General features: G+C 42.7%; 1 protein-coding gene across 8 annotated transcripts in view; it reads left to right on the top strand.

Annotated features, from left to right (window-relative positions):
- Window positions 1-26,175, top strand: part of MECOM (MDS1 and EVI1 complex locus) — a 322,308-nt gene extending 296,133 nt beyond the window's left edge. For 2 of the 8 annotated variants that reach the window (XM_039713580.1, XM_039713581.1), the window contains exons 8-17: window positions 975-2,337; window positions 4,597-4,684; window positions 7,614-7,640; window positions 14,622-14,788; window positions 16,641-16,718; window positions 18,452-18,621; window positions 19,709-19,853; window positions 22,562-22,798; window positions 23,360-23,546; window positions 24,475-26,175. In XM_039713580.1, coding sequence (XP_039569514.1) covers window positions 975-2,337; window positions 4,597-4,684; window positions 7,614-7,640; window positions 14,622-14,788; window positions 16,641-16,718; window positions 18,452-18,621; window positions 19,709-19,853; window positions 22,562-22,798; window positions 23,360-23,546; window positions 24,475-24,609 — 2,597 coding nt within the window. In that variant the 3' untranslated portion in view covers window positions 24,610-26,175. The remainder of the gene's footprint in view (window positions 1-974; window positions 2,338-4,596; window positions 4,685-7,613; window positions 7,641-14,621; window positions 14,789-16,640; window positions 16,719-18,451; window positions 18,622-19,708; window positions 19,854-22,561; window positions 22,799-23,359; window positions 23,547-24,474) is intronic. The other 6 variants (XM_039713585.1, XM_039713586.1, XM_039713587.1 and 3 more) reach the window with 5 other exon arrangements.
- Window positions 26,176-27,422: the final 1,247 nt, after the last annotated feature.

Here is a 27,422-nt window from a genome sequence, read left to right as displayed (position 1 = left end):
CCCTGACCTCACGGCAGATCTGCTCCCCTGTGTGTTCCCAGGCTCTCTCCCAAATGCTGCATTTGTGAGACTGAAATCATTCTCATCCCAAAACTGTTTGAAAGGGAATTCATCAGGCTCTTACTGAGCATCAGAGTGCAAACAAAGAGAGTTTCATTCTTAAAGGAAATTGTTGTTGAAATATGGTCTATCTTGTCATGTGCAAGAGGCAAATAAGCAATGTTAAGACTAGGAAAGTTACTATGTGGAATTTAGAGTTACAGGCACCTGTGAGCACTGTATGCACTGCATGAATAGAAATGCATTGGACATGTGAGAGTACTGAGGTTTTCTAGGTTCCAGCCTGGACTTCCACAAGATTAAATTTTTCATTGTAAGTAGCAAAAAAATGGTTGTTGCATTTATACTTGGAAATAGGAAATACCTGGTTGTCTTCTCCTTCACCTCTTTCCTGTTCTTGCAGAGTGAAAGCTCTGTGAGGCAGCTTCATCTCTGTCTGGTCCTGCAAATATTTATTTTAATGATTCATTTCCACATGGGAATAGTGACATAAATGGATGCCATTTGAAGACACCTGTGCTCTCACACAGGAGCACCATGGGTTCATGCGGGGTCACAGCACGGGGTCGTGGCTGCTGGGGGGCTCTGGGGGCTAATGCAATGTGGAATAATGGTATTGAACGTGCAGCACTGTGCAGTGCAAAGAGCAAACAAGGAGAGTATGTCTTTTAGTGATCCCAGACCTTTTCTGCTTGGTTGGAGTGGGTTTTGGTGCTGTCTTCTGACATTTGTCTGCTCAGATGCCTTACTTTGAACAGTACAGTTGCTTTTATACATTTGTGCACCTAGACCTCTCCCTGTGGCTTCCTCATTGACAATTTGATGGGTAAAAAATGGTGTTATTTGCACAACTTTGAGGGTGGGGGCAATTACCACAAAGCCTGAGATGTGTTGTTGTTGTTGTTTGCATACAGGTGAGGTCTGCCATAAATCCTATACTCAGTTTTCAAACCTTTGTCGTCATAAGCGCATGCATGCTGATTGCAGAACCCAAATCAAGTGCAAAGACTGTGGACAAATGTTCAGCACTACGTCTTCCTTAAATAAACACAGGAGATTTTGTGAGGGCAAGAACCATTTTGCAGCAGGAGGATTTTTTGGCCAAGGCATTTCTCTTCCTGGAACCCCAGCTATGGATAAAACGTCCATGGTTAATATGAATCATGCAAATCCGGGCCTTGCTGACTATTTTGGAGCCAATAGGCATCCTGCTGGTCTTACCTTTCCAACAGCTCCTGGATTTTCTTTTAGCTTCCCCGGTCTGTTTCCTTCAGGCTTGTACCACAGGCCACCTTTGCTACCTACTAGTTCTCCTGTTAAAGGACTTCCGAGCGCAGATCAGACAAACAAAAGCCAAAGTCCCCTCATGACAAATCCTCAGATACTGCCAGCCACCCAGGATATTTTGAAGGCACTAAATAAACAACCATCAGTAGGGGAGAATAAGCCAGTGGAGCTTCAACCAGAAGGGTCCTCTGAAGAGAGGCCACATGAGAAACTCAGTGACCAGTCAGAGAGTAGTGACCTTGACCTTGACGATGTCAGTACCCCCAGTGGCAGTGACCTGGAAACCACCTCGGGCTCTGATCTGGAAAGTGACATTGAAAGTGAGAAAGAGAAATTTAAAGAAAATGGTAAAATGTTCAAAGACAAAGTAAGCTCTCTGCAGAGCCTGGCGTCAATAAATAATAAGAAAGACCACAGCAATCATTCCATTTTCTCACCATCCTTAGAGGAGCAGACTGCGGTGTCAGGAGCAGTGAATGATTCTATAAAGGCTATTGCTTCTATTGCTGAAAAGTACTTTGGTTCAACAGGACTTGTGGGGCTGCAAGACAAAAAAGTCGGAGCCTTACCTTACCCTTCCATGTTTCCCCTCCCGTTTTTTCCAGCATTCTCTCAATCAATGTATCCATTTCCTGATAGAGACTTGAGACCGTTACCCTTGAAAGTGGAGCCCCAATCACCCAGTGAAATTAAGAAGATCCCAAAGGGAAGCTCTGAGTCTCCCTTTGACCTCACCATAAAACGTAAAGAGGAGAAGCCACTTACTCCCATCCCCTCAAAGCCAGCAGCCCCCTCTGCATCCAGCCAGGACCAGCCTCTGGATCTCAGCATGGGCAGCCGAAGCCGAGCCAGCAGCACAAGGCAGGCTGAGCCTCGGAAAAACCACGTCTTTGGAGAGAAGAAAGGAGGAGACCTCGAGCAGAGGAAAGCTTCAGAGTCCTCTTTGCAGCACGCCAGGCCCACCCCGTTCTTTATGGATCCCATATACAGGTAAAGCACTCTCTGCTGCCTTTCAGCATCCTTTGGTGCAGGCAGCCAGGTCTGCCAGGGCTGTCACCCCGTCCCCCTCCCAGTGTCCCTGGAGGTGCCATTGCAGTGCCAGGGCATGGGGGCCACACGGTGACCTGTACATCCCTCCTCACATCCCAGCTGCTCCAAGTGAGCCGCGGGACTGGCAATGCTGCAATCAGCAAGCCCTGGTTGCCATGATTCATTCATCTAACCTGCATAGCTTCACATGCAGAGGTTGAATATATTCTCTGAGCTGGCATCAGTACTGAATGTTTGTTTATTTGAGCTGTATTTGATGTCACTGATTTGCCTGAAAATAATTTTCTTCCAAAATTCTGCCTCCTCTGGCTTCCCCTGGAGATGACAGTACCCCTTGCACTCTACTTTTCCAGCTCCTCTTGAACTCAAGAGGAGTTTCTCACAAGTACAACAAAGAAAAACATTGGCCCTAAGATATATTAAAAGTAAGGAAATTGAGAATGATTTCTGCCCTTTTTTGCCATTATTTGAGTACTGGGTTGATTTCTTCAGGCATTTTGATAGAAATGAAGGCACAGCATCCTTCTGTGTCCAATTTCACCAGTGGGCTCTTTAGTCATAGAATTATCACAGAAAAGCTTGGGTTGGAAGGGGCCTTAAAGCTCATGTCATTCCACCCTTGAGTACTGGGTTGATTTCTTTTTGTTCATAGAGATGAAGGCACAGCATCCTTCTGTGTACAGTTTCACCAGTGGGCTCTTTAGTCATAGAATTATCACAGAAAAGCTTGGGTTGGAAGGGGCCTTAAAGCTCATGTCATTCCAACCCCCTGCCATGGGCAGGGACACCTCCCACTGCACCAGGCTGTGCAGATCCCCATCCATGGTCTGCCTTGTGACATCAGTGGGAGCATTGTTGGCTTTGAAAGGTGCTCACTGTCAGTGAACTGAGATTTTAAAAAACAGTGGTAAAATCCAGACCTTCTGGTGTTTCCCAGCAGATCTGAGATGCATCTCTCTGGGATGTGAATTTCACCTGCATCCTGTGTGTGTTAGCTCCCCTTTGCCCTTTCTGCACTTTTATCTCTAACAAGTCAAAGTCATGCATCTAAATTAGTTTAGAGAAATATTAGCCATAAAAATATTAGTCTGTAATATAAATGACTGATTTTATAGCCTCTTGTTATAAAAAAAGGATACTGCCATGTAAATTATGCTAATTTATTACTTTATCTGAAAAAGAAATGCTGTGGGCAAAGTTTTTGGAGAGTGCTGGTGCATAAGACAAGAAGTCTGCATTATGAAGAAACAGGATATGATGCTATTTAGTGAGATGGTTTTATTCATGCCAGATTGATATCTGTGTTAGACCATAAGTTTTCTTTGCGTCATATTCACTTAGAATGCCTGAAGCAGCGGAAATAATGATCCGTGTTTTATGGCCCTACATTACCAACTAATTAAAATTGCATTGCAAAGTCCCCTGCCCAGGGCAGAGGGCTTGGAACAAGATGATCTTTAGGGTCCCTTCCAACCCAAGCCATTCTGTGAGCCTACATGTCTGTGATTTTAATGAAATCTGTACAAATTCTGGCAGTTATTACTGAGCCTTCCTTTGCCATGAGTTACCTCTACATGTGGACAACACGATTCATCCATGAAACCATGAGCATCAGTAACAGAAAAAGCAAAATCCTCAAATTTCCACACTGTTTCTGAATTGTCCACGCTGTGTTTTGCTGCCATGAGTGAAGTGCAGGATTTGCTGCTGGCGCCTCAGATTCAGTGTGTTCCTACAAGTCCACCTTTCTTGCCCTGCTTGACCTTGGCTGTGCACAGGGAAGGTTTCCAGTGTGGTGGCTGTGAGGTTATGTCTGGACAGATGGCAAGGAACCCATTGCTCAAGGGACCCCTGAATTTCTCTCCTCTTAGTGCTGAGCATGTTCAGTTGTCTTATTTCTTTTTAAAAGTGCTTAGTAGTTAGTCACTGGTTCCTATTACGATGGTTATCAACCTTTTGAAAAGGGATTATTCCCTAATTAAATGGTATAATCTACTTTAAAGGTGATTCCCAGCCCCACCCTGGCAGTAATGAGCTGTGTGTGGGAATCAAGTCTTGAGCTCCTCCCTTATCTTTTACTATTATCTCCTAGAAACAAATTGCTTGATGTGTAATTGCCTGTTTTAAACCTGAGTAGCTGTATGATTAATAATATTGAGACTGACTCATCACAAGCAAATCTAATTTTAACATTTACAGAGTAGAAAAAAGAAAGCTAACTGACCCACTGGAAGCTTTAAAAGAGAAATACTTGAGACCTTCCCCGGGATTCTTGTTTCATCCACAAGTAAGTATTTTGGGAATTTTGATGTTGTAAACAAGCCTGTTGATGCTTCAAAGCAGGTGCAGAGAAATGAATGCAGTCTTAGTCATTTTTGGATTTCCTAAAGCACACAGTTTTTGCTGGACCATTGTGGTGGAAAAGCGTAAGCATTGTTCTGAGCTTCTTGATGTTTTGTAGATGAAACAACATGTTTTGATTATAGAGGAAGCCAGATTCAAACTGAGTGTGTCTTTTAGAGCCATTTTCCTCTGAAACCATAACGTAGCTACCAACATTTGCAGCCACTCATGTTTTCAGCACTCTCCTGTGCTCAGAGCAAGGAGAGTCACTATTGACATTCACAGTATGGCCAGAATAGCTGAGCATCCCACTTTAAAAGGGATTTTATTTTGTTCAAGGACTCTCATAAAAGAGAGAAAAGTTTCCACCTGTTGTTTCCAAGGCTCATAGTGCAAACACTCCACGGTTTCTTTGGTAGCTGCTGTGGGCTGCAATGTGTGCAGTGTGTGTGGGATCCCTGCTCCTCCAGTCCTGAAGAGAGAATTTATGAGGGCTGCTCACTTGTTCACAGACCACAGTCCTGGATGAAAAACATTTAGGAGGGTGTCCCAAAACAGTTTAACAGCTGGGATGTGTATGTGGCATAGGAAGAGGATTTGTGTGCAAACTGTACATTGCTTTTCTTCACCAGCACTGCACCCTCATTTTGTATTCCTCCTTGCTGAAGGAGATTTTGGTAAAAATCTTGGTTACATCTTACACCTGAAATAAAATGCTCTGTGGTATTTACAGATTTGAACTCCTTGCTGACTGTGGGCTGTTTCACCTTAGTAGTGACACCCTCTACACATCCTGTATTTTAAGCACGTGACCATAAGCTGCTGTCTCTGGTTCAGGTTCCTCTGAATTCCTGGGCAAAACAGCCCAATTACCACTTTTTTTTTTTTTTCCCTAATGGAGTCTAAGTTATTATGTCCTAACTTGCATGGAATATGTTCTGAAAAATGACACTTCTGCAGATTTGGGAAAAACAGCTGATAACATATATGGTTGCAGATGCACCATATGAAAACATCCCTTACCAATTTCAATGTCTGAACAAAGTGTTGGATTGTGTATGAAATTATTTAGTAGTATTTACATGCCATAAGTATTTATGGCATTATGTAAGTATTTATAAGCATTAAATAAGAATTTAAGATGTATTAAAATGATTGAGAATTTATGTGCAAGGTTTAATAGCAGCTTAACACCTCCTGCTGAGTTACCTTAAATAAGGTAAATCTGCCCAAATGACAACACAAGTGAAAATTCCCCTTTAGTAGTTGATGGTGCTAATGCACAAATACACAAAGGACCTCAATCTGCTTTTTGTCCCTGCTGTGCAACAGGCTGGTTGCTCCCCATCAAGTCACTGATTCTGTTAGAGCAGCTAAGGAGCTGTAAATTATGAGCAAATTATTGAAATAAGGGCATTGATAGAAAAAGCAGGATTATTTTGCTTGGTGCTCTCTAGCTGTTCAGAAGCTGTAACTCAGAGTGGTTCAGTGATGTTGGATTTGGGGGTTCTGAAGATGTTGCTGCAGGTTGGACTGATGCCAGTGGTAGGAGGGGTGGTCAGTGGGTGGGAAAGGGGCTGCTGGGGTAAAATTCACTCTTTGGAGTTTGGCTGTGGTGGGCAGGAAAGGAGTTGGATATTGAATTGGATAGGAGTTGGAAAGGAGTTGGATATTCTTTTATGTATTCTTTTATGGATTTGGATATTCTTTTATGTATTCTTTCACGTAGTTGGATCTTCTTTTGTGTGACTGAGTTACCTGGGGAGCTGCGAGTCAGGCGAGGATGTGTGGGTAAAATGGAGACATGGGGCATTTCCCTGCTAGTGGGAATGATGCCAGGCTTCCACCCTCCGTGTTTTGTCCCAGGGAGTTGTTGAATCTCTCCTTGGTGCCCGAGCAAGGTCCCAGTGCTGTCACCAAGGCAGTGTGAGGTGGAGGTGTCAGGTGCCACCTCCCCATGGCAGGGCCAGCCCAGGTGGGGCAGAGCCAGCCCCCAGGGGCAGGAGGGAGGGCTGGCTCTGCAGAACCCCCTCCTCCACATTTCTCACTGTGCAACAGAATAAAGAGTCCATGGCAAAGCCTGGCTTTGGTTTTATCACTTACCTGAGTGAGAGGGATGATGTCTGTAACTTGGTGTGAGCTGGATCGATGCAGAGGTCAGGAGTGTAACGGGCACTAAAGAACCTTGTAAAAGAAAACCAAACCACCAGCACATGTCCTGTCAAAAAAGTAAATGCCAAAATGCTTTCTTGCAAACTTTAATAGAACAGAAAGCAGCCTTCTGTTTGCAAAGGCAGAATCTGGCTTGGAATTTATGGAGGGCTGGGGAACGGCTTCCAGAAAAGCTGTTTTTCCTTTATAGTCCTGTTCACCCCTGTAAAAGTACAGGTGGGGAGTGCTCCACGAGTTTTGATTTTCTGCTGGCAGGGTTTAAAATATTTACAAACTTATTGTTCATGTCTTAAAAGCTTGTGGTGGTGTTGTTGAATTTATTCCGGAAAATTGCTATCTCAGGGACCAAGAATTTATTGTTTTTAACTGGATAATATGACAGCAAAGAGATGGATTTTTCAAATAGGTTTCTGAAACAGAACTTACAGACCTAAACCCTGAAGTCTGTATCCTGTCCCTGGCTGGGCAAAATTCTTCCCTGTGCCCAAAAGTTATGAAAATTAGATAATTTAATGGCATGCCACAATAACTTGCCATTACAAGGATTGTAATTTTTAGGAAGAGAACATCTCTGTCCAATAAATCATTCATAAAAATATTTTAATTAGTATCTTTAAATAAAATCTTAATAAGTACATTGATTGCAATAAGGATTCCAATGCAGGAATAATGTGTTGTTTTTGTTTCAATTTTGCTCCCAGTTCCAATTGCCTGATCAAAGAATTTGGGTAAGTTCATTGCTTATATTTTTAATTTAATCACTGTGAAATAAATTGCATAAGAAAAATATAATATGAAAGATAACTTACCTCTCGATTATGGAGCATGCCACTCTTTCCTACAGGGTCTTACAGCTGAGCAGATAAATATGCTCTTGTGAAAAATTGGCTTTATTTTTATGTACCTGATCCTGCTGGTTTTGTTTGGTGAAGGCAATGGGAGCTTTACCTGAGTGAGGGTTGCAGAATGCAGTCTTTTGTTTATATGTAACTGAAATTGTTCCAAGCCGTTTTCCTTCAGAGATTGCAGTGAAATTTTCAGGCTGAAATCTTGTTAGATAGCAATAGTTAATAAATATTTAATCTGCATTAAAATACAGAGTCTCAGAGGATTTTATGCTTTTCTCTCACTTGACTTTGTTGGGAGTTAGTCACTTTAATAGTCACTGTAATAGCTTTGAAATTTTGAGCCTAATTGCTCATTGCAGTGCTTAATGCAGAAATAAAACACCCATTTATTTGCTGTGTTTAGGTCAAATTTGTCCTCTGTGTATACTTACATCATCCTCCTTACATGAACAGGAATTGTGCTTTAAATGCACTATGGGATAAATTTGGGCTTTCTCTTCTATTTTTATAAAACCTTGTTTTTAATACGTCTAAATTGTTCATGAGAAGGGAAAAAAAATAAAATAAAGAACCACAGCAACTGCTTTTGCAGATGCAGCTCCAAAAACGCCGTGTTCTGATCTCGCACTGCCGGCTCCTCAGCTGCAGCGCCGAACCCATAAATGCTTGTCCCAGATTTTCCCAACCTCTGGGCTTTGGAGGGGAGAGCTGGAGCCAGGAGGCAGGGCTGGGGTCCTGACTCACTGCTGCTCCTCGCTCTCGCTGCCTCCTGGCCTCGTTTCACCAGGCAAGGGCTGAGTTCTGCAGAGCCAGCGCTGAGATCTTCTCGTGCTCCTCTGCTCGAGTGGCCCTGCTGCAGGAGGTGCTGCCCCTGGGCTCTGAGCCCTGCCCTCTGCTCCGTGCCCTGCTTGGCACACTGCTACAGCAGTGCTGGACCTTGGCTCTGTGTGGGTTTAATCCCACTTTCTTCTGGGAAGAGCTGTTTTATGCAGCTGTAGAGATGCCCTGAATGGAGCTGAGCAGGCTCCAAAGGACTCCTGAGAGCACCCAGAGGTGCTGCAGGAGCTCAGCAAGCAGGAGGTGGGGTTAGATGCCAGACTTGGAGAGCACAGGAGGTGGTTCCCAAATATTTTCTTTGGGAAATTTGCTGTAGGACATGAAGGGGCCATAGCAGGATTTGTGATTTGGCCCAGGCACCCTTAATCCTCTGCTCTGAGAAAAGTGGCTCTGCTTCAGCAGGTTTGGGAAGTGGAAAAACCCAGTGCAGTCTGTTTCTTCTGTCTGATTTCCTTGACTTTGGCTTAGTCCTCAAATTTCCATCATTCTGCTCCTTTTGTGAGTGTACGTCTCCTGGCTGTGCTCACACTTTGAGCAGCTCCAGCAGAAATAGGTGTTTAAAACATGAAGTGACTGAGCAGGATGCTGATTCATGGATGAATCTCCATCTTGAGAGATTTGGTTATGTCACACAAGCCTTTCCATCTCAATTCCCAGTTGCATGTGCCACATATTTCAAGATCATTTGAGATTGGATTTTCATTGTTTGGCAGGAGCCCTATGGTGCAAATCAATGGACATCTGTTTTGAATGGATCAGGATTAATTTGATCTATTTATGCCATTTTGGTCCATCAGCAGAAGGTTACTCTAAGGAGGTTCTGTAATTTTAGGCAGACAGTATTTGCTTTGGGAAGAACCATTGTAAATAATTAAAACAATATTACAAATAAATGGAAAGGGATTTGGTGAGTGCCTTAACAAAGCTTTTGTTTTACTGGGCTTAGTTTTAGGGCATGATCCATTCTGTTAACTGAGCTTAATCCCCACCAACTGGATTCATACAAATCCAGTTATTCTGGAGCCATACTGCACATCAGGAGTTTCTTGCTACTGCTTCATAAAGTTCAGCCACATGTGATAGGTCTCTTGAACGTGAATATAACTCAGCCAAGTTCCAGGGCTGGCTGTCCAAATACACGCAGTTTCAAGACAACATGATTCACAAATTGCAGATTTTAGAGGCAACATTATAACTTCAGCTGGGGGAGGGAGAAATGCTGAGCTTTAGCAGTTGGATTTTGAAGAGTTCCCCAAATAACAGTAGTAAAAATAGAAAGCAAACACTTGAACAGTTTTTTTTCCCATGAGGTCCAGCCATAAAGTCAGTTGTTTTTGTGATAGTAGCAATGAAGCAGTCACGTTTGTCAAACAGGAGGTCATGTAATTCATGACATTGTCTGCGAGATTATTTCATATCATCAGGTTATTCTTAAAAAGCAGCAACAGCAAACCTTCACTTTATTTATGCCACTTTTTCTTGGGTTGGTTAATAAATTTTAAGACAAATGTTCAAGGCCCCTGCTGATGATATCTTGCCCGCTGAAATGTTTATAAATACTTGTTTTAGCCGATTATGGTAATGTCTGCATTTTTGAGTCGGAGCTGGGGAATTGTGACTGCACATTAGTTTGCGTCAGTCGGAGGTTAATAGCCTCTCAGGGAGGTGGGGGAAAGCTGCTTCCTTTTCCAGACATCTGGACACAGATAGAATCAACAACTCTTATATATGTAAATCAAAAGTTACTGTTCTATATAAAACACTGTCATTCACTGATGGCAGATTAGGAGCGCACGTGACCTGTCCGTAAGGCAATAGCTGTATGTAAAATATGTAACAGGATCTTCTCCCTCTCCTGCCTCCTCAGAGAGCTTTCTCCATGGGCATGGCAATCCCACTAATCCAATCCTTGGGGTCAAGCAGTGCTTCCCCCCCCGTGCCCCATTCAGGGATCACCACAGCCCTTGGGTGTTGGGTTGGGGTGCAGAACCCCCGAAAGCACAGCTGGTGGCTTTGGCCACGCACCCGCCTCCCTGGTGGTTCCAGGGATCATCCCTGGAGAGGGGAGGTGACCATGAGCACCCCCCAGGACAGGCACTCTCACCAACGCCTCTCTGCAGGAGCTGGGTGGGTTGAGTAGCATCTCCATGGCCAGCACAACTCCTGTGGAGGCAGGGCTTGGTTTGCCATCAGTACTAACAGTGTTTGGAAGGAAGAGCAGCTACTTTAATCATGTTTCAGCTGGAAGAGGAAGGTTCATTGTGGAAGAAGGAAAGTCATGTCCTAGTTTAGCCTTTAGTCGCTAAAAAAAGAGGGGGGAAAGGGGAAAAAAATAATGATTTTTAAAATAATTTAAAACTAACAGTGCATTCACCTTGGGGTGTCACTGGGCTGAACTGTGGCATATGTCTGTAAATGCCATAGGAAGAAGGGTGAGTGGGCAGGGAGTTTGTGACTCTTCACTGCGAGCACCCAAATCCAGAGCTGACTATGAAGATTCTGCAGGGATTCAGAGAAAGCTGAGACACCAGGATTAAAACAGTGATAAAAGTCAATGTCAGTAAATTCCCACTAATACCATGGGGAAATGTGACTTCCAACTCCTGTCATTCAGGAAAAAGATCTTGAAGTTGGTAGTCTTGTGGAAATATCACCTGAGTGCTTAGCAGAAAGGAGTTGAAAACATCATTATGTTATAGTGGCTTCAGGTCTTGAATACAGCTAATGTTCCTCACAAAAAGGCCATAGCAGAATTAGAAAAGATACAGAAAAGTACAACAATGATGCTCACAGGTAGGGAACAGCTTCCATTCAAAAAGAGGCTAAGTAGGTTTTGATTTTTTCATCTGGGAAAAAAGTGCCTGAGGGAGCTGTGCCCCTGCTCTGTGAGCCCATGAATGGTGAGCAGAACCTGGATGAGGAGTGGTTATTCATTAGTGATAACAATACCAAAAAAAAAAACCCCACAAAAATATCAGGCAAAAGGCTTAGCAGGAACAAAAGCCAGTATCTTTTCATATGCACCTAATTAAATTGGTGAACTCTCCTTGACAGAAATATAAATGGGTTTGAAAAGGTTTAGCCAAGTGAATGGGAGCAGTGGCCGATGGCTGTTCAATGTTGTAATGGAGATGGAGCCTCCAATTAATGCTCTTGCACCTCCCTGTGCTGGTGTGGGGCAGTGGGGAGATCTGTCCCTTGCCCACCCTCCTGAGTGTCCCCTGGAGCCCCTGCTTGGCACCAAGTACCAGCTGCCAAAAGCTCGTGTGGCAGGTTTAGAATTCCTGCTTGGTTTTGGTGTCTGAATTAGCCCTCAGTGCAAACCCCCTGGATTTCTCACTGCTCAGCTGGTGTTTTGCAAGTGCACTGGTGAGCAGGGGCTGTCTGCCTGCACTGAAGGTGATGGACAGCATGTTTTGGATCAGGGCTGCAGGATTTCATGAGCTGTAAAATGCCCCCACAGCCCAGGGACCCATCTTGCGATAGGGATTTGCATCTTGAAGGCTCTGAGCACCAACAACACTCCAGGATTCTTAAGAAAATGCCCCAGTTCTGGTTCTTGGGAGCCCTAACTCCAGCAGATAGTACCAGCTATAATTATCCTGATAGCAGTGGAGTGACAGTGCCTTGGATCAGCAAAGCTGTGGGGCCAAACACTTCCCATTGGTGCTGGTGCAGTTCTTGAAAAACATAAATCATACCAGGTCACCACATAAGTCAGGCTTTAAACAAAAAAAAACCAAAACAGCTTAACAGCAAAACAGCAAGCACAATAGTCATTCCTATGGTGAGAAACATATTTTTAGAAAGCGAGTAATACTTTAGAATAATTGGAAGTGCTCGTGTTTCCTCTGGATGAGGGATTTAAGATTAGGTGCTGATTTCATACCTATTTTGGGACTGATGTAATCCTGGAGGCAGTGTTGGAGGTAGAGCTGGTCTGCGTTGCTGTGCATGAAACAAGAGTCTGTCTCAGTTTCTACTCTGCAAAATCCTGGAAATAAGAACTAAAGCAAAAATCAGCATGACTAAGCCATTTTAAATGTAGAGGGGAGAATAGCTGCTTTAATATATTACTGGCGGGCACTATGTGCATGAGAAATTGTGATCCAAAAATGATTTAAACCCACTAGATAATGAAATGGACTTGAATATTAAATATACATAAATAAAACATTTATTATACTTCTCAGTACCCTTATTATTCTTCACCATAAATATGTGATATCATAACCCATGCACTGTCTTGTCATTGCTAATCAGCCCGAAGGCCAAAGGGCATTTTTCACTCAAACCATTTATTTTCAGCAGTTCTAAAATAGATGAGTGAATTTTTGTGAGGAACAATTAGAAGGAATTAAAAGCAGCGGAATGACTATTTTAAAAGCTTTAAGAATCAATTCCAACTAAAGGAGAATATGAAGTCATATAAAAAGAAATATATGGTAATGTTGAGGTGCATGGGTTGATAATGACATCTCGGTGCCGAGATAGAATTACCTCCTCTCCCAGCAGCATCATCATTACATATCTCATGCCTGTGATCAGTACATGTCAAAATCCTTCATATTGACAAATGTGCTGTCCACTTGCATCTGTGGAGAATGTTTTAGCAGCTGAGTGATTATGAATCAAACCCCAGAGCTTACAGACCTTACTGCCTCGCAATGCTTTCACATTTGTTGCCTGACAAGTAAATGTATCTTGACTTCCCTCTGAGATTTTTTGTTTTTTTCCACTGTGTTTGATGAAAGACATTTGGCAAATTGGCAGTGGTACCCTGTACGTTGCAATTTGTACTCAGCATTAGGAATCTGAGCATGAAATGAGAGGGCAGGCTGCAGGCTAAAGGGAAAAAAACAACCCAGCCCAAAGGCAGAGCTAACCAGCATGGAAATAGTCATGCCAGGAGACAACCGTGTAATTCTGCCAATGAAAATAAAATTAAATAAATCTGCAAAAAATCCCAGTTCTTCAAATTAAAATTTTGGTTTTCCAACAATCAGAGGAGCCATTTATGGATTTTGAAGAACAGTCTGTGGAGGTGTTCCAGCTGAGAAGGTTTCAACTGTCTTTCATATAATTTCCTTCTTCATTACAAGCAAGATCTTGCACAGGGCTCATGCTGTGGGTTTTGTGCTCTGTAGGTCAGAGCTTGGCTTTCTTTTTTATTCATCTGTTTGTGGTGTTATGGAGAGGTGAATGGTTATTCTCACCTGTCAGTAGGCTCAGCAGCATTCTTGAACTCTTCAAGTGGCAATGTTTGAGGTTTTGGAGGAGCTTTTCATGGTCAGTTCCAGACAGCTTAAAGGAAACTGTTCTCCAGAAATTATTTAATCCCCACTCCCTGCAAATTACAGACAGCTAATCAAGAGTGGAGCCATCCCAAAGCACATAGGAGTTACAAGCAACTAAAGGTAGAGCAGGAATGTTGAGGTGGAAAAAGAGCATAGGCATCTAACAGGAAATGTGAATACTGAGCACCAAAACCACCAAAGCTTCATTTCTTCTGTGTTTATCTAATGGTGTTTGGCTAAGATGGGCTAGAACTCTGGACTGGATGGTTGGATGTGGCTGGGACATTGATGGAGCCTCTTTGGATCTGGAATGTTGCAGCCCTTCGTTGAGCTAGTGTTCATAAGGTTTCCTCTGCAATATGTGTCTTCTGCAAGTCCTTAAAAAAGTAAAATTAGAAATTCAGTTATTATTTCTGTTTATTTGTTAATAAATATTCAATGATTTCTGTAGATGGGATGCACAGACTTGTAGGCACACAACCACAGAGCAGGACTGCAAAACCGGGAATTTTATAGGAGCTGGAGCTTAAAAATATGAATAGATGAACACTGGCTGATTATTACCCTCATGACCCATAAATTGCAGTGTAGACTGCAACTCTGCACTGACTTTTTTTCCCTTCTTTCACTTATCAGTTGATGTTCTCTGCATTTCGGGTTCCTGGTGGGGGCAGAAATCTGAGTGGGTTATTTACCATGGTGGGCTCTGTGCTGTTTCCTGCTGCAGGTGTCAGCTATAGAGAACATGGCCGAGAAGCTGGAGAGCTTCAGCGCCCTGAAGCCGGAGGCCAGCGAGCTGATCCAGTCGGTGCCATCCATGTTCAACTTCCGCGCGCCGCCCAGCGCCCTCCCCGAGACGCTGCTGCGCAAGGGCAAGGAGCGCTACACCTGCAGGTACCCCGGGCCACCCCGAGCCTCCCCAGTCCTGAAATCCAACAACGAGGCTCTCAGGCCTCTCCCTGCCCAGCATGGAAAGCGTTTCTCTTTGGGGTTCCTGGCCTGGATCAGGAATGGCGTGGCCAGTAGGAGCTGGGAGGTCGTTCTGCTGCTGAGCTGGGCACTGGTGAGGGCGCACCTCGAGTGCTGTGTCCAGCTCTGGTTGTGATTCTCTTTATTAAATTATTGGTGTTACAAAACAAAGAGCTCTCCCTTGATGCCTTGGAGTGGCTGCCTAGAACAGAGGCTGGATAAGATTAAGAGAATAAAAGCAGTCCTTCAATAGATACACCTTGGGCTGTCAGAAGCCTCCCAGAGGCTACACCCAAGATGGACAACAGTCACGAGTTTTTCAGACAATAAGTTTGGCCCATTTACCTATAAGAGGTTAATCCTCCAATTACAGTTTCAGGTAATGAAGTAATTTACTCCAACTTTGCCCCTCCCAATTCTCCGTTGTTTACATATCTTCTTGAGTTTCAGGCCCAGAGAGCAATTGTTTTGTCTGACCAAAATTTTAAGACAGTAGCTAACACTCTATATGGAGTTTTAGAGTTATACACTAATGCAGTGCAGAATTTGAAAAATATAAAAGCTAAATCCTAAGGCATCACCCTGTATCACAGCGGTTTGATAAATGAGGTGGAAACTGTTATATAAACAAGTTTTTTTTTCCCAAATTTTCTCATCCCTTTAATATATAAAAGTGTGCTTTCATAATTGATTTTTTTGATCGTAAACTACAGACGTGTTTTCTCTCTGGCTTCTGGTTTTAATATCCAAAGGGATCAGTGATAAAATACATGACTTATTAGGACTTGCATGTATGGACTTAAAAAAAACCCCACAATGAAGATAGTCATTGAATGTGCACCCAAAATGAATGGGAGCTTTGTCCAGGAGAGTGGAATTAGCTGTGTGGGTATTTTGAAGGCTTATACATCACGTTGTGAAAAAATAAATGGGATGTTAAAAGTGAAGGGATGCAATCTTCAAAGTCATTGCTTGGAGCAGCCACCACCCTCATTCACTTAAGAGAGTGCTGTGTGTGCTCTGCCCCCATGCAAAAATGGGCTCAATGTCCTCAACAGAATGGGCCAATTATAAACTGAATATTAATATGCTACTTGAATGAAGGGGGAGAACTCACGATAATTTTTTTTTTTTGGCCATTATTTTTCTTGTGACATATTATTGAGTTTGGAGAATGGTTTTTAAATTGCACTGCTTAGGTCTCTATATCATCTCCAGAATGTGCAGGCGTTTGACACTGGCATATCGGTTTATCTGATCTTTTTGAAAACATGTCACCTTCTTTCAAGACATGTTGTTATAGAAACATACCTTGATGGATTAGGTCTTTGAGTCTTGTCTGCTCTGATCCTATTCAATGCACAGAACGGTGTCACGTTTGCTGACACGTAGAATTGGTTGAAAGGTTTGAAATTTGCTTACACAGAGGCAGAAATCCAAGGCTTTAATAACAGATTCTCTTGATTCCAAATCTGAATGAGGCTGATAATCACCCAGTGGGCTTAGAACCTCGGGGTGATCTTTAAAACACGTTTTTCATATAACCCCTGTTTCTGCACAAGTGAAACTGGTTGGTGCCAGCAGTTCCAGCCCCACTCTTGTGTGTGTGTTGATCCCTTGCATTTGCTGAATGCTTTTATTGAATGTTTTTGCACCAAAGCAAAGCCAATAGGACCATATTGTGATGATTCCATTTGGGCTGTGCATCCAGTGCAGCTCAGACTGGGATGAGGCCACTGAAGGCTGTGTTGTCTTATCAAACATTTTCCTATCACAGATACTGTGGCAAGATTTTCCCGAGATCTGCAAACCTGACCCGCCACCTGAGGACGCACACTGGAGAGCAGCCCTACAGGTACCACACCCCTCACCCCGTCTGTGCTGTGACCAAGCTTTAGGGTCCCTTCCAATGCAGACATTTTCTCTGAATAAAGCCAGGGAATTCAACATCCTTGCTGGACCAGCTCCAGCCCTTACTCCTTAGCTTTGGACCCACCATTACGTTTTGGTGTCAGGGTTTTGTGCTGATCCTTGGTGTTGGAGCTGCAGAAATGGGAGAGTTTTGGTCTTAGGGAAGTTCTTTTGGCTAGGACAGCTTCCCAACACAACCCCCAAGTCCTGCCTTTGCTGGCAGGGTGGCTGGCACTGCTGAACCAGTGTGATTGAAGTGATGTTCAGTAGGGCTCACGGACGTATTTTCCCTTGCAAAAATGTTTTTTACTAGAGTTCTGCAGTGTTATTTGCAGCCTAAATTTGGGTGATTTGTCAGTCATCTGATTTCTGAAAGGTCCCAGTTGCAAAGGCATTACTGTATTTATTTGTTTCCTGCCTAATCTGGATCCTTTCTGAGGTCTGCTTAACCAAAACCCACGTGGGTGTACTCTCCTGTTGATAAGAATATGTGTGTGATACTGAATCCAGGACGGTCACATGCAGAAATGTGTATAAAGCTTCACCTTATTGAAAATGAAAGGCTAATTTAAACTGGAGAGAGGCCAGTTCATGTTCCACTAAAACAAATGCACAGATTTCTGCATTTTATGAGCTGTAAAGAGCAGAGTAAGCTCATTGTTTGTGAGGAAACAATATGTTTTTTGCATCTAGTCTCTTTGGGAAATGAGATTCACATCTAATTTTATTGAAGGAAGGTCTTGATGCATGTTATACCCGTCCACTGCATAAAAGCCACAAGCAATTAGTAGCATAATGGGTGATTTCAACACTAAAAAAAATTTTACATCCTTGACAAGTGTAAGAGAGGCACGGGAGAAGTAAAAGATTGAAAAACTAAAGTGGTGAAGACTCTTGGCTACTTGCCAGCCAGAGAATTTGGAATAGTTATAGTATGACTTAGTAATGGCTTAAAGAGCAATACAGTAAAGGCTTTAGGGACTCCAAATCGCTACAGAGTATGAAAATTGATGCCTCTGGTACCAGAGTGATAGACTAAACTACTCACATTGGCACAGTATTAAAGGTTGGGATTGTTTATTGCTGGTTTTTGCAAGATAACCAAATTTCCTCTGGGATTAGCAATCAAGCAAGCTAATTCCTCAAGAAAAGATTTAATCACACAGTATAATTTAGAATAGGAAAAGAAATAGCCCTTTTTACCTTATTTGAGCATTAGAAGAGATCTGTTTCATGTTTTTTCCAAAAGTGTTTAATTGTATTGTATTGGCAGCACATGAAACAATAGAGTTATTGCTCTACTGTTTTCAAACTTCCCAACTTTGCGTGCAACAGTTTAAAAAACATGGGACTCAATTACCATAGCTAATTTGATGCCATTAGCTCAGAAATATTATGCTCATTCCTAGAGGCAGTATTTAAAATATAAAGTCTAATGTGAATTAAAGCTGAAAACCCCACCATAGAAATTATGTCTCCATTCCAAGAGCACAGCTCTCTAGTTAGCCAAAATTTGTCTTAATGTCAGGGAGGATTGAGCCTCAGTAGGGAACAAGGAACTGTGGTTGGGTGCTGAGACTGAGCCCAGAAAGCTCTTCATGTATCTTAGGAAAAATCTTGTGTTTCCAGCTACTAACAAACTCTTTCCTACCCACTTGTTTTGTTGGTTTTCTTTAGATGCAAATACTGTGACAGATCCTTCAGCATATCCTCTAACCTGCAGAGACATGTGCGTAACATCCACAATAAAGAGAAGCCATTCAAGTGTCACTTGTGTGACAGGTGTTTTGGTCAACAAACCAATCTTGACAGACATCTAAAAAAGCACGAGAACGGGAACATGTCTGGTATGTTCTGTCTTTTCCCTCCTGTCTCTTCCCTCCCCAGCCTGCTCCCTGTCCCATGTGCAGGGATTGCCCCTTCCCTGTCAGTGCTGCCAAGTGTCCCCAGGCACATGCTGCTCCTAGGGGTGGGGGGTAGCAAAATAGGTAAGTGCCTAAGCTGTGCTGACATTTAAAGTGCTTTGAAAATCCCAGAATAAATTCTCCCCTTGTATAACTTAAGACCACTGGATGATGTCTTTTCTTTTGGTTTTAATTAAGGCAACCCATAACATTTTGAGAACAGACTGGGAAAATTGGTTTAATCCCATCTCCGCAATCACTTGGCTCTCAAAAGGAGTCCTAGATTTAGAGTCTCAGGGGGCACTCTAAAAGATTTTCCTGGCACCTTCTGAAATATTCCCACTGTCAGGAGCTGAAAAGTGCTGGCTATTATGGAGCTAATGGTGCCTCTCAAGCCCCAAAGCAAATTGGTCACTGCACAGCAGCAGCACAGGCAGTGGCAGGAGGGGATGTCATTGGGCTGGTTTGGGTGTCTGCAGGGTTTAACAAAAACCCTCTCTGCAGTCCTTTTGGTCTGCATTTTGCCTCAAGGGAGACAACCAGGGGCATGCAGTGAATGCAGAGCTGTCTCTTCCCCAGTGCTCAGAGAAAGGCATCAGACACTGGTGTCTCAGTGCTCAGGGAATGTGTCAGTGGCTGCTCCATATTTTGAGCAGATCTGCGTAATTCATAGATAAAAATTAAGTTCCCTTTGCTCAGTCGAGCCATTGGTCTAAGAAGGACAGTTATCAATGGACAGTCTTGGAATCACAAGGAGCAGGAGGGAGATGTTGAAATAGAGACGTGGCAAAAGTGATGATAAATCATGGAAATGGTACCCAGCATGCAACCAAGTCATTTTGGCTGGAAATCACCTTTGCTCATGAATAATTACTAATTACTGGTTTTATGGCCAAAAGCTGATAGTTCACACTGACCAGCTTTTGGCTCTCACCCATTTTAACCAGAGTTTCAATTTAATTTTGATTTAAATGGTCAAATATAGAAAATGAAAAGGAACAGCAACAGACATCGTATGTTTTGCTTTAAGGTACTGCAACATCTTCACCTCACTCAGAACTGGAAAGCACAGGGGCAATCCTAGATGACAAGGAGGACTCTTACTTCACAGAAATTAGGAATTTTATTGGAAACAGCAACCACAACAATCAATCCCCCCGAAACTCAGAGGAGAGGTGAGTTGTGTCTGATCTGCCTTCAGAAGGTGCCCACTGCTCCTTTTCCAGGTCTGCAGACTTCACTTTTGTGATGTCTGGAGCCAGAGTTATTTTAGAATCTGGTGCCTTCAGTGGCCACCTTGGTGTCTCAGGAAAAGAAATGTGTTGATTCCCTCCCCACTGTGTATGAAGATGTTTCAAAGGGCAGATGCTGGACAAGAGATTCCATCTGTGAACACATTTCTCCTTGTATCTGGAGCTCTTAGTTTCAGGCTGCCCCCATTGATTTAAGTCTGCTGAAAAATTCCTTCTCTTTACATTTATGGCAGAACAGGTGAATTCTACATCCTGTGGCTAAATGCACGGAGCCTTAGGATTTAAGTGCAATTTAAATGTGTAATTAATAAAGTAGACCAGGCTAAATTCTTGGATCAAATGAAAGATTGTAGCTGAAAGTCCTTTCCCGTAAGTAACTCAATCCCAAGAAAGATGCTGAGTAGCCAAAAGCCCGTGAGGCTGCGGGTGGGCGCTGGGAGTCCACAGGGCTCCAGCATGTGAGAGAGCTCTTTCTACTAAGATTTATTAAGTATATGGGTGTTTGAATTCTTCTGAACTAACAGAAGAGAGACCACTTCTAAATATTTTCAGTTAATAAAAGTACAGCTAAGCAGAAAAGGCTGTGGGATGGAGCCCCACATATTTCTTTGGGGTTGGCGTTGCGTTATGCATTATTTTCCCTTTTGAATTGGCATTACATTATCAGCATCAAAAAATTTTTACTGTTGGTGACAAACTTTGTTGTCTCCTCAATTTCTAGATGCCTTTGTGAAAGGATAAAAAGGGTGGACACAACACAATTTCCACTATAGTATTGGATTAAGTGATTACATGCATATTCAAATTTCATTCCATCTTGATTGGCAATGAGGGCTTGGGATTTTTTTCCTTGCACATCTGGTCTCAACATGTCCTCCAACAGGAAGTCAGCAAAGTGGAAAGGTTGCTGGTTTGTGCAGTGTTTCCTTTCTAAATTTGGCACTTCAGACTGCTCTTGACAGATATTTTATCCCTGGCAAATTGCTGCATTTGAAAGCATAATTAGAGAATCTGTTTTCTTAATCACATGGCTTTTGTTACTTTGGTTGTAGTCCATCTCCCTTTCATTTCTAGCAGCCTCAATTGAGCATAACAAGCAAGTTGGCAGCCCAAACTGAGCTCAGCAATTTCTTATTTCTGCCTATTTAAATAAAAGATGATAAAGAGATATTTCTCTGATGATCTTAGAGGGAGGTGGCTGCTTCAGCTCTCCCTGTTCTGCACAACCTCAGATTTTTTTGATACTGTTCTAAAGACAGACTGTTCCCTTGAGCATTTTTTTCAGTGCAATACTGAACTCATGGCAGTCAGCTGGAATTTGCTCGAAAAATAGTTGAAACTCTAATATGTTCAGCAAAATGGTGCTGTTATTGTGGCAGAAACCAGCTTTGCTCCTCAGAAAGTCAAATGTTAAACACCAACAAGGCTGTGAGGGTTCATCTTATCTTGCTCCAACGTTGGGTCTATCCCATATTGTCCCGCACAGTTTGAAGCACACGGAGTCTGAAGCAAACTGCGTGCGGACAATAAGGTTTCCATTTTTGTAACTGTATTCCTGGAAGAGTTAAGGACCTTTTGCACAATGAGAACAATAGATGAATCAAGGCCTCTGTGCTGCATGACGTGGTGGGTGCAGATACAGTGGTAGCACGAATTTTGGGGGGGCTCCACTGGGTGCAGCTCATTCACATCCCTGTGCCTCTGGCTGGGCGTTCGTTGAGGCTGCGGTGCCGAATTTCTTTAGTTCTCATTTGATGTGGTGGACACAATGGAGTCTGAATCCTACAGGGTTGAGACCATTACCAAATGAGCCCCTACTTCAGTGTGGGTATTATGTCCTTGATAAAAATCCTGTAGGAAGTAGTTAAGAGAAGTCATTGTCTGAGAGCAAAGGGCAGCGTAATAACAGTTTGTAGACCAAATGGTTTTCCATGTGTGTATTGCTGTAATTACTCATTTAATAAGAACAAATGCACTTAAATTGCCGTATGACCTTTCTTTTCATTGCTTTTCACCCTTCACATCAGTCAATAACCTAGTTCAGCAAGGAGGTGATATTGCAGACCGCTCTTCAGGTCTCCAGCTGAAGCCCCTTAGGTTCCCATGTAAGAAATCCATACATTCAGTGAAGCAATATGGCTTCCAGAGGGGTGGTAGTCTGTAAAATTAATTATGCATGTAATTTTGACTTTAAGACTTTGAATGCAATATTGGATGTAATTTTTTTTAAAGAATCCCAGATCCGATTTTCAGAGTTTCTTGGCCCCTTAGCTTCTGTTAAAAGGCAGTGAGTTGTTTTGCCTAGACTACATACATGATTGGAAACTTGAGATGAAATAATGCATGAGAAAATTTGGAATGGGTATCTAAACTTGCCTCTGTTAGAACAGTAGTTTTAGCAGGATAACAGGAAAATCCCATGCTGATGGTGCTGTAACGTCCCACTGATTTCTGAGTGGAATTTTCTCCAATGCTGCCTGAATGTCTGAAGCTAAGCAAGATATAAAATACAGAAATCACTTTATTCTGCTGGGACAGATGCTTTTCAGATCTGCCTCCAAGAGTCTGCCCATGAGGAGCTTTAATATCTGATCTCTGTTTATAGCTTGCATTTGTTTTGGTCCTTTCAGAATGAATGGCAGCCACTTTAAGGATGAAAAAGCCATGGTAGCCAGCCAGAACTCGGATCTGCTGGATGACGAGGAGGCAGAAGATGAAGTAATGATGGATGAAGAGGATGAAGAGAGCGAGATGGCAGGGAAAGCAGTCAAAGAGCCCACGACGAGTGACATGCACGAGGGCACTCCTGAGGAGGATTATGAGGAAACGAGTGCTTTGGACATGAACTGCAAAGCTTCCCCTGGCAGGTTGGTTCCTTCCGAGTATTGGTGTGCCCGATAGGCGGAATGAAAACAATAAACCATACAAGAGTGCCAGCACCAAACCGGCTGCCGTGGGAACCGGTCCGGAGCAGCCGCTTCCCACTCACAATAGCAACGTGCGTCTGTGTTTGGGTCAACACCAGCCCTGCTCTCAGCCTCTTCGTGCAGTCTGGAGCCCTTGTTAGGAAAATTGACTGTGCTTGGGGAGCTATTGTGAGGTTCTGGGTGAGACAGGAAGCAGGGTGAGACAGTTCCATGGGAGAGACGTTATCTGCTCCGTGAACCATCCTGGATCTCTCATAATGGCCTTGTGAAAGGCTGTGGAGACACCATGGGAGAGACAAACTCTCCCTCCCCCACCCAACAGCCCTTTCTTTAGAGCAGAAAAGGGAATTCTTTTTACTTTAGGATCGCCATTCCATGAGGCAAGGTGGTTTACGAATTTGAAAAAGGGTGAAGTTACTCAGATGTGTAAATCTGAGAAGATGAGGGCACGCAGAGAGGATCATTTAATTGACATTTAAAACCTCCATGGTGTTTTTGTAGGTATAAAGAAGAGGAGTATAATAAGACTGGACTTTCAGCTTTGGACCACATAAGGCACTTCACAGATAGCCTCAAAATGAGGAAAATGGAAGAAAATCAATACAGTGAAGCTGAATTGGCAGCTTTCAATGCTTCCCAGCTGCCAGAGGACCTCAAGCAACCATTGTACAGGAAATCCAAATCCCAGGTAAAAGCTTAACTCAGTTAAAATATTACTGTCACCAAATACCCACAGGATTAAGCTGTTAGTGTGTGGCAGGCAGGGTTGTTCTAGCTTTGTCAGACAGGGCTGTGCTCCATGTCCACAAACCTCAGCCTCACCCAACATCCCACTGCACCCCAGAGATATGGCAGGGCACTCTGGTCCCTGAGAACAGAGGATTTCCATACTTTTTTCTTACTTTTTATACTATTTTTGTTCTGCCTGCTGCCCCCAGAAATGCCACGATAAGAACTAGTCCCACTCTGCTGACACTGATGCTGCAGAGTTTAGCTGCAGCCTCACAGGGATGTGACTTGATCTTCTGGCTGGCTTGGCTTTTTGGTATTTTTTTATAGCCTGATGGATGGTACCACCTCTAGGTCCTCAGCATGTTTGACAAACAGCAATAACTGAAATGGTATCCTTGTGCTATTTTTTGCCGTTTTCTAAACATTAACTAATTAAAATGGGGTTTTTTAGCCCCTTTGGAAGATTCCTGTTTTAAAAACTGCAGAATATGCATGTAGGAAAGGTCAGCAAAGGAGACTGTTACATTTGGTGAAATACAGGACGAGACAAGGGATAATGTGATTCCTCAGCCTCTTGAAAAGAGACTCCGGTGCCAAGAATCTGAAGGCAAAGGAGACTTTGGGACCTTGTCAGCTATTAAAGGTTTCTCTGATCTTTGTGAAACCAGATGAAAGCAGAAATTATTATTACTATTAGTGAGTCAAAAGTGTCAGTGAAAGGGTTGACAGTGGTTTTACCTAAAGCATTTTGTTGGGTTTTTTTCCCTAACTAAGCTGAGCCCAGGGGCTGTAGCCTGCCTGCAGCCTCACGGGTGGCATGGGTCCAAGCTCAGATCCCCACCACGGGAGTGTGACCTCCTTGTCCTTCTTCTGTCCCCATCCAGGCCTATGCCATGATGCTCTCTCTCTCCGACAAGGACTCCCTTCATTCTGCATCCCACAGTTCTCCCAACATGTGGCACAGTATGGCGAGAGCCGCCGCGGAATCCAGCGCCATCCAGTCCATCAGCCACGTATGACAGTGCGGAGTCGTTCCGAGGATGGGACCAAGTCCAAACCAGTAGCATGGCTCTTTCATATATGACTATTTAAAAGACTGCTGAGCAGAATGCCTTATAAATCTGCAGGGTCACTCATTTAAAGTCCGGTGACCTTAAACGGAATAATTTTAAAGAAAAAAGAAAAGAAAGAAACTATTTATTCTCAATATTTTGTTTTGCACAGCAAAGGCAGCTGCTGACTTCTGGAGGATCAATGCGACTTTAAAAAAATAAAAAATAAAAAATTGTTTCAGTGGATTATGTAAATGGGGCCGGGAAAAAGTGTCTTCCAGTTCACCCGGCTTTGAGGGGCAGGGGCAGAAGGGTTAAGACTGCATTGATACACACATGGGCACTCCTTTAAAGTAGGAACTGAATTGATTTTCTTTTTGTATAAGATAGTTTGACACAGGATTGGGAACAGTTGCTTTTATGTACAAATCTCTTCATTAAAGCTTTATGCATTTTAGCCCTTCAAAGAAAGAAAATAGTTCTATCAAATGCACACTATCCATCATAAATGTAGAAAGAAGTAACAGGGAATATTTTGTTCTCTCCGTAATTCTTTTACCTTCTCAACTGCATTGTTTAAAAAAAAAGGAAAAACAAGGAGAAAAAAAAATGACAGAAAAAGAAAGAACTCTGAAAAACAATACATAAGAGGCTTGTGTATATTGTAAACTATGAATGTTCACTACTCCAAGAAGCTAAATCATCCAGATAATTCCGTGAAAGCACCGCGTTCATCGACAGCACCACTAGTTCGAATCATTGTAAGGAGATTTTTTTAATTTTCGACAATCATGTCACTATTTTGTTGTATTGTTTCCTTTCCCCCTACCCTCTTAATTTCTCCTTTGTGTTGTGTGTACCGTGTATTTATTTGTTGGCAAACGATTGTTTGTTGATTACAATAGCACTGTTCCTGTAACAAACAGCACTGCTCCAGTCCCCCACTGCGTTACGATGTAAGGCACCCATGTACTTCCAAAAAAGTGAGGTGAACTGATCTGTGTATATGGGAGTGCAAAACAGTGTTTGAAATTTTCTTACATTCCTCTTTTTTTTTTTTTTTTTGCCTTTTAATGAACTAAATAACTAATAGATGCAACTTAGTTTTGTTCTGTTTTTTTTTTTTGTAATACAGTAAATTGATTCGATTGTATAAACAGTTATAATTTCTTCATGAAAGCATGATTCTTCTGATTAAAAAAACTGTACCCAATATTTTATGCTGGTTGTCTGCGAGCTTGTGTGATGTTATGTTCATGTTAATCCTATTTGTAAGATGAAGTGTTCCAAATTTATGTTTTAAAAAAATAAATAAATAACGGAAGGTATTCAGTTATTTTTGGGGTTTTTTTTGGCCTTTAGTGAGGGACCAGATTTATTTTTCCTTTTGTTTATAATCTCATTTTGAAATAATCGGCAAGTTGAGGTACTTTCTTTAAATGCTTTGTACAATGTAACTGTTACGCATTTCAGTACATTACTATGGGAGGATCAACTTAAAAAAAATAATAAAGGACTACAAAACTGAAGGGATCTATTTCCTTTTTGTCTTGGTTTTGTCTGAGTTGGGGCAAAAAAAGGGAGCATTTCCTCTGCAGCAAAGATGGATCTGTGGGGTCATGAGGGCAACCAGAGGATGGGGCACTGGGAGGTGTCTTGGACTTGGCCATGAAATGTGGGACAGGAGCCAGAGCCTCTCAATAGACTGACTGTTGGAGGGGTTTAGTGAAGTCCTTTGAGTTTCAAAACACTACCTTGGAAAAGAGGGATATTTAGGTCATTTCACAGAAGAGGTTGGTGCAGTGTCACCTTCAGAGGCGCTTGTGGAGCCCTGCGTTTGAGTTTTGCCTGCCTGCTGCTTTTTGGAAGAAGGGCTTGGCTGGTGCATAGTGAAATATTTACTCACCAGAATGATCAAAATCCATGGTTAAGAAGCTAAATGAGCCTCCAGCTGCATAAAATGAGCCTTCTAGAGTCTAAAAGGGAAAAAAAAGATAACATTTTAATTTGTGTTCCCTTTGAAATCAGATCTGAATCCCTGCTTCTGGACAACCTGTGGAGGAGGGATGTAAGAAAAGACAGCATTTTCCCAGGGAATGCCCATCTTGCTGATCTTATCAGCAGAGAAGAAAGGGCTGAGATGCTCCTCTCTCAGCCTATGTCAGTGCCCAAAGACCTCTCATAGCTCATAAGATACTTAATTTATATTTCAGAATAATTCGTATGTGTCATTTTGTCTTTGGCCCAGGTGTGGGCTTGTTTGGTTTGCTCCTTCAGCTTGAGAGCCTTTTGCACGAGTTGGTGGCAAGCTGAGAACCTACACTGGAATGGTTTTCATGCAGGAAGCCAAAACTCCACCAGGAAAAAAAGTAAATAGATGAAAAAAATATCCTGTGTGCATATTCTTGTGCCGCACTGGCCTGAGGCAATGGCCACGTACATGCAGATAATTGCATAAATAGGCCATTATTTTTAGTGCAGTTAAAGTCACTGTGAAACTTGGTTTTAGGTTTCTGCCAAATACAGAGAACAAATAGATTAATCAAGTCAAGTTTTATCTGCAAACAGCTTTCCAGATCGTTTTCCCCTTTAATTTGATGCAATGACAGTTCTTATCAGCTCTACCCTCACCTGCCCTAGATGAAAGAGGGTTTGGGAGGTGGCGAAAGGGTGGGACAGTGTCCCCTGGGTTTAATGTTCTGGGTTACAGTAGCACACGTATCACAGACTGTCAGGAAAAGTACTCCAGGAGCCATGCTCAGGGTTAGTTCAACCTGCCC

Source organism: Passer montanus, unplaced genomic scaffold, assembly GCF_014805655.1.
Source record: "Passer montanus isolate IOZ18808 unplaced genomic scaffold, ASM1480565v1 scaffold29, whole genome shotgun sequence".
Classification (NCBI taxonomy): Eukaryota; Metazoa; Chordata; class Aves; order Passeriformes; family Passeridae; genus Passer; species Passer montanus.
The sequence above is the reverse complement of the archived record's forward strand: the minus strand, read 5'-3'. Positions and strand labels throughout refer to the sequence as shown.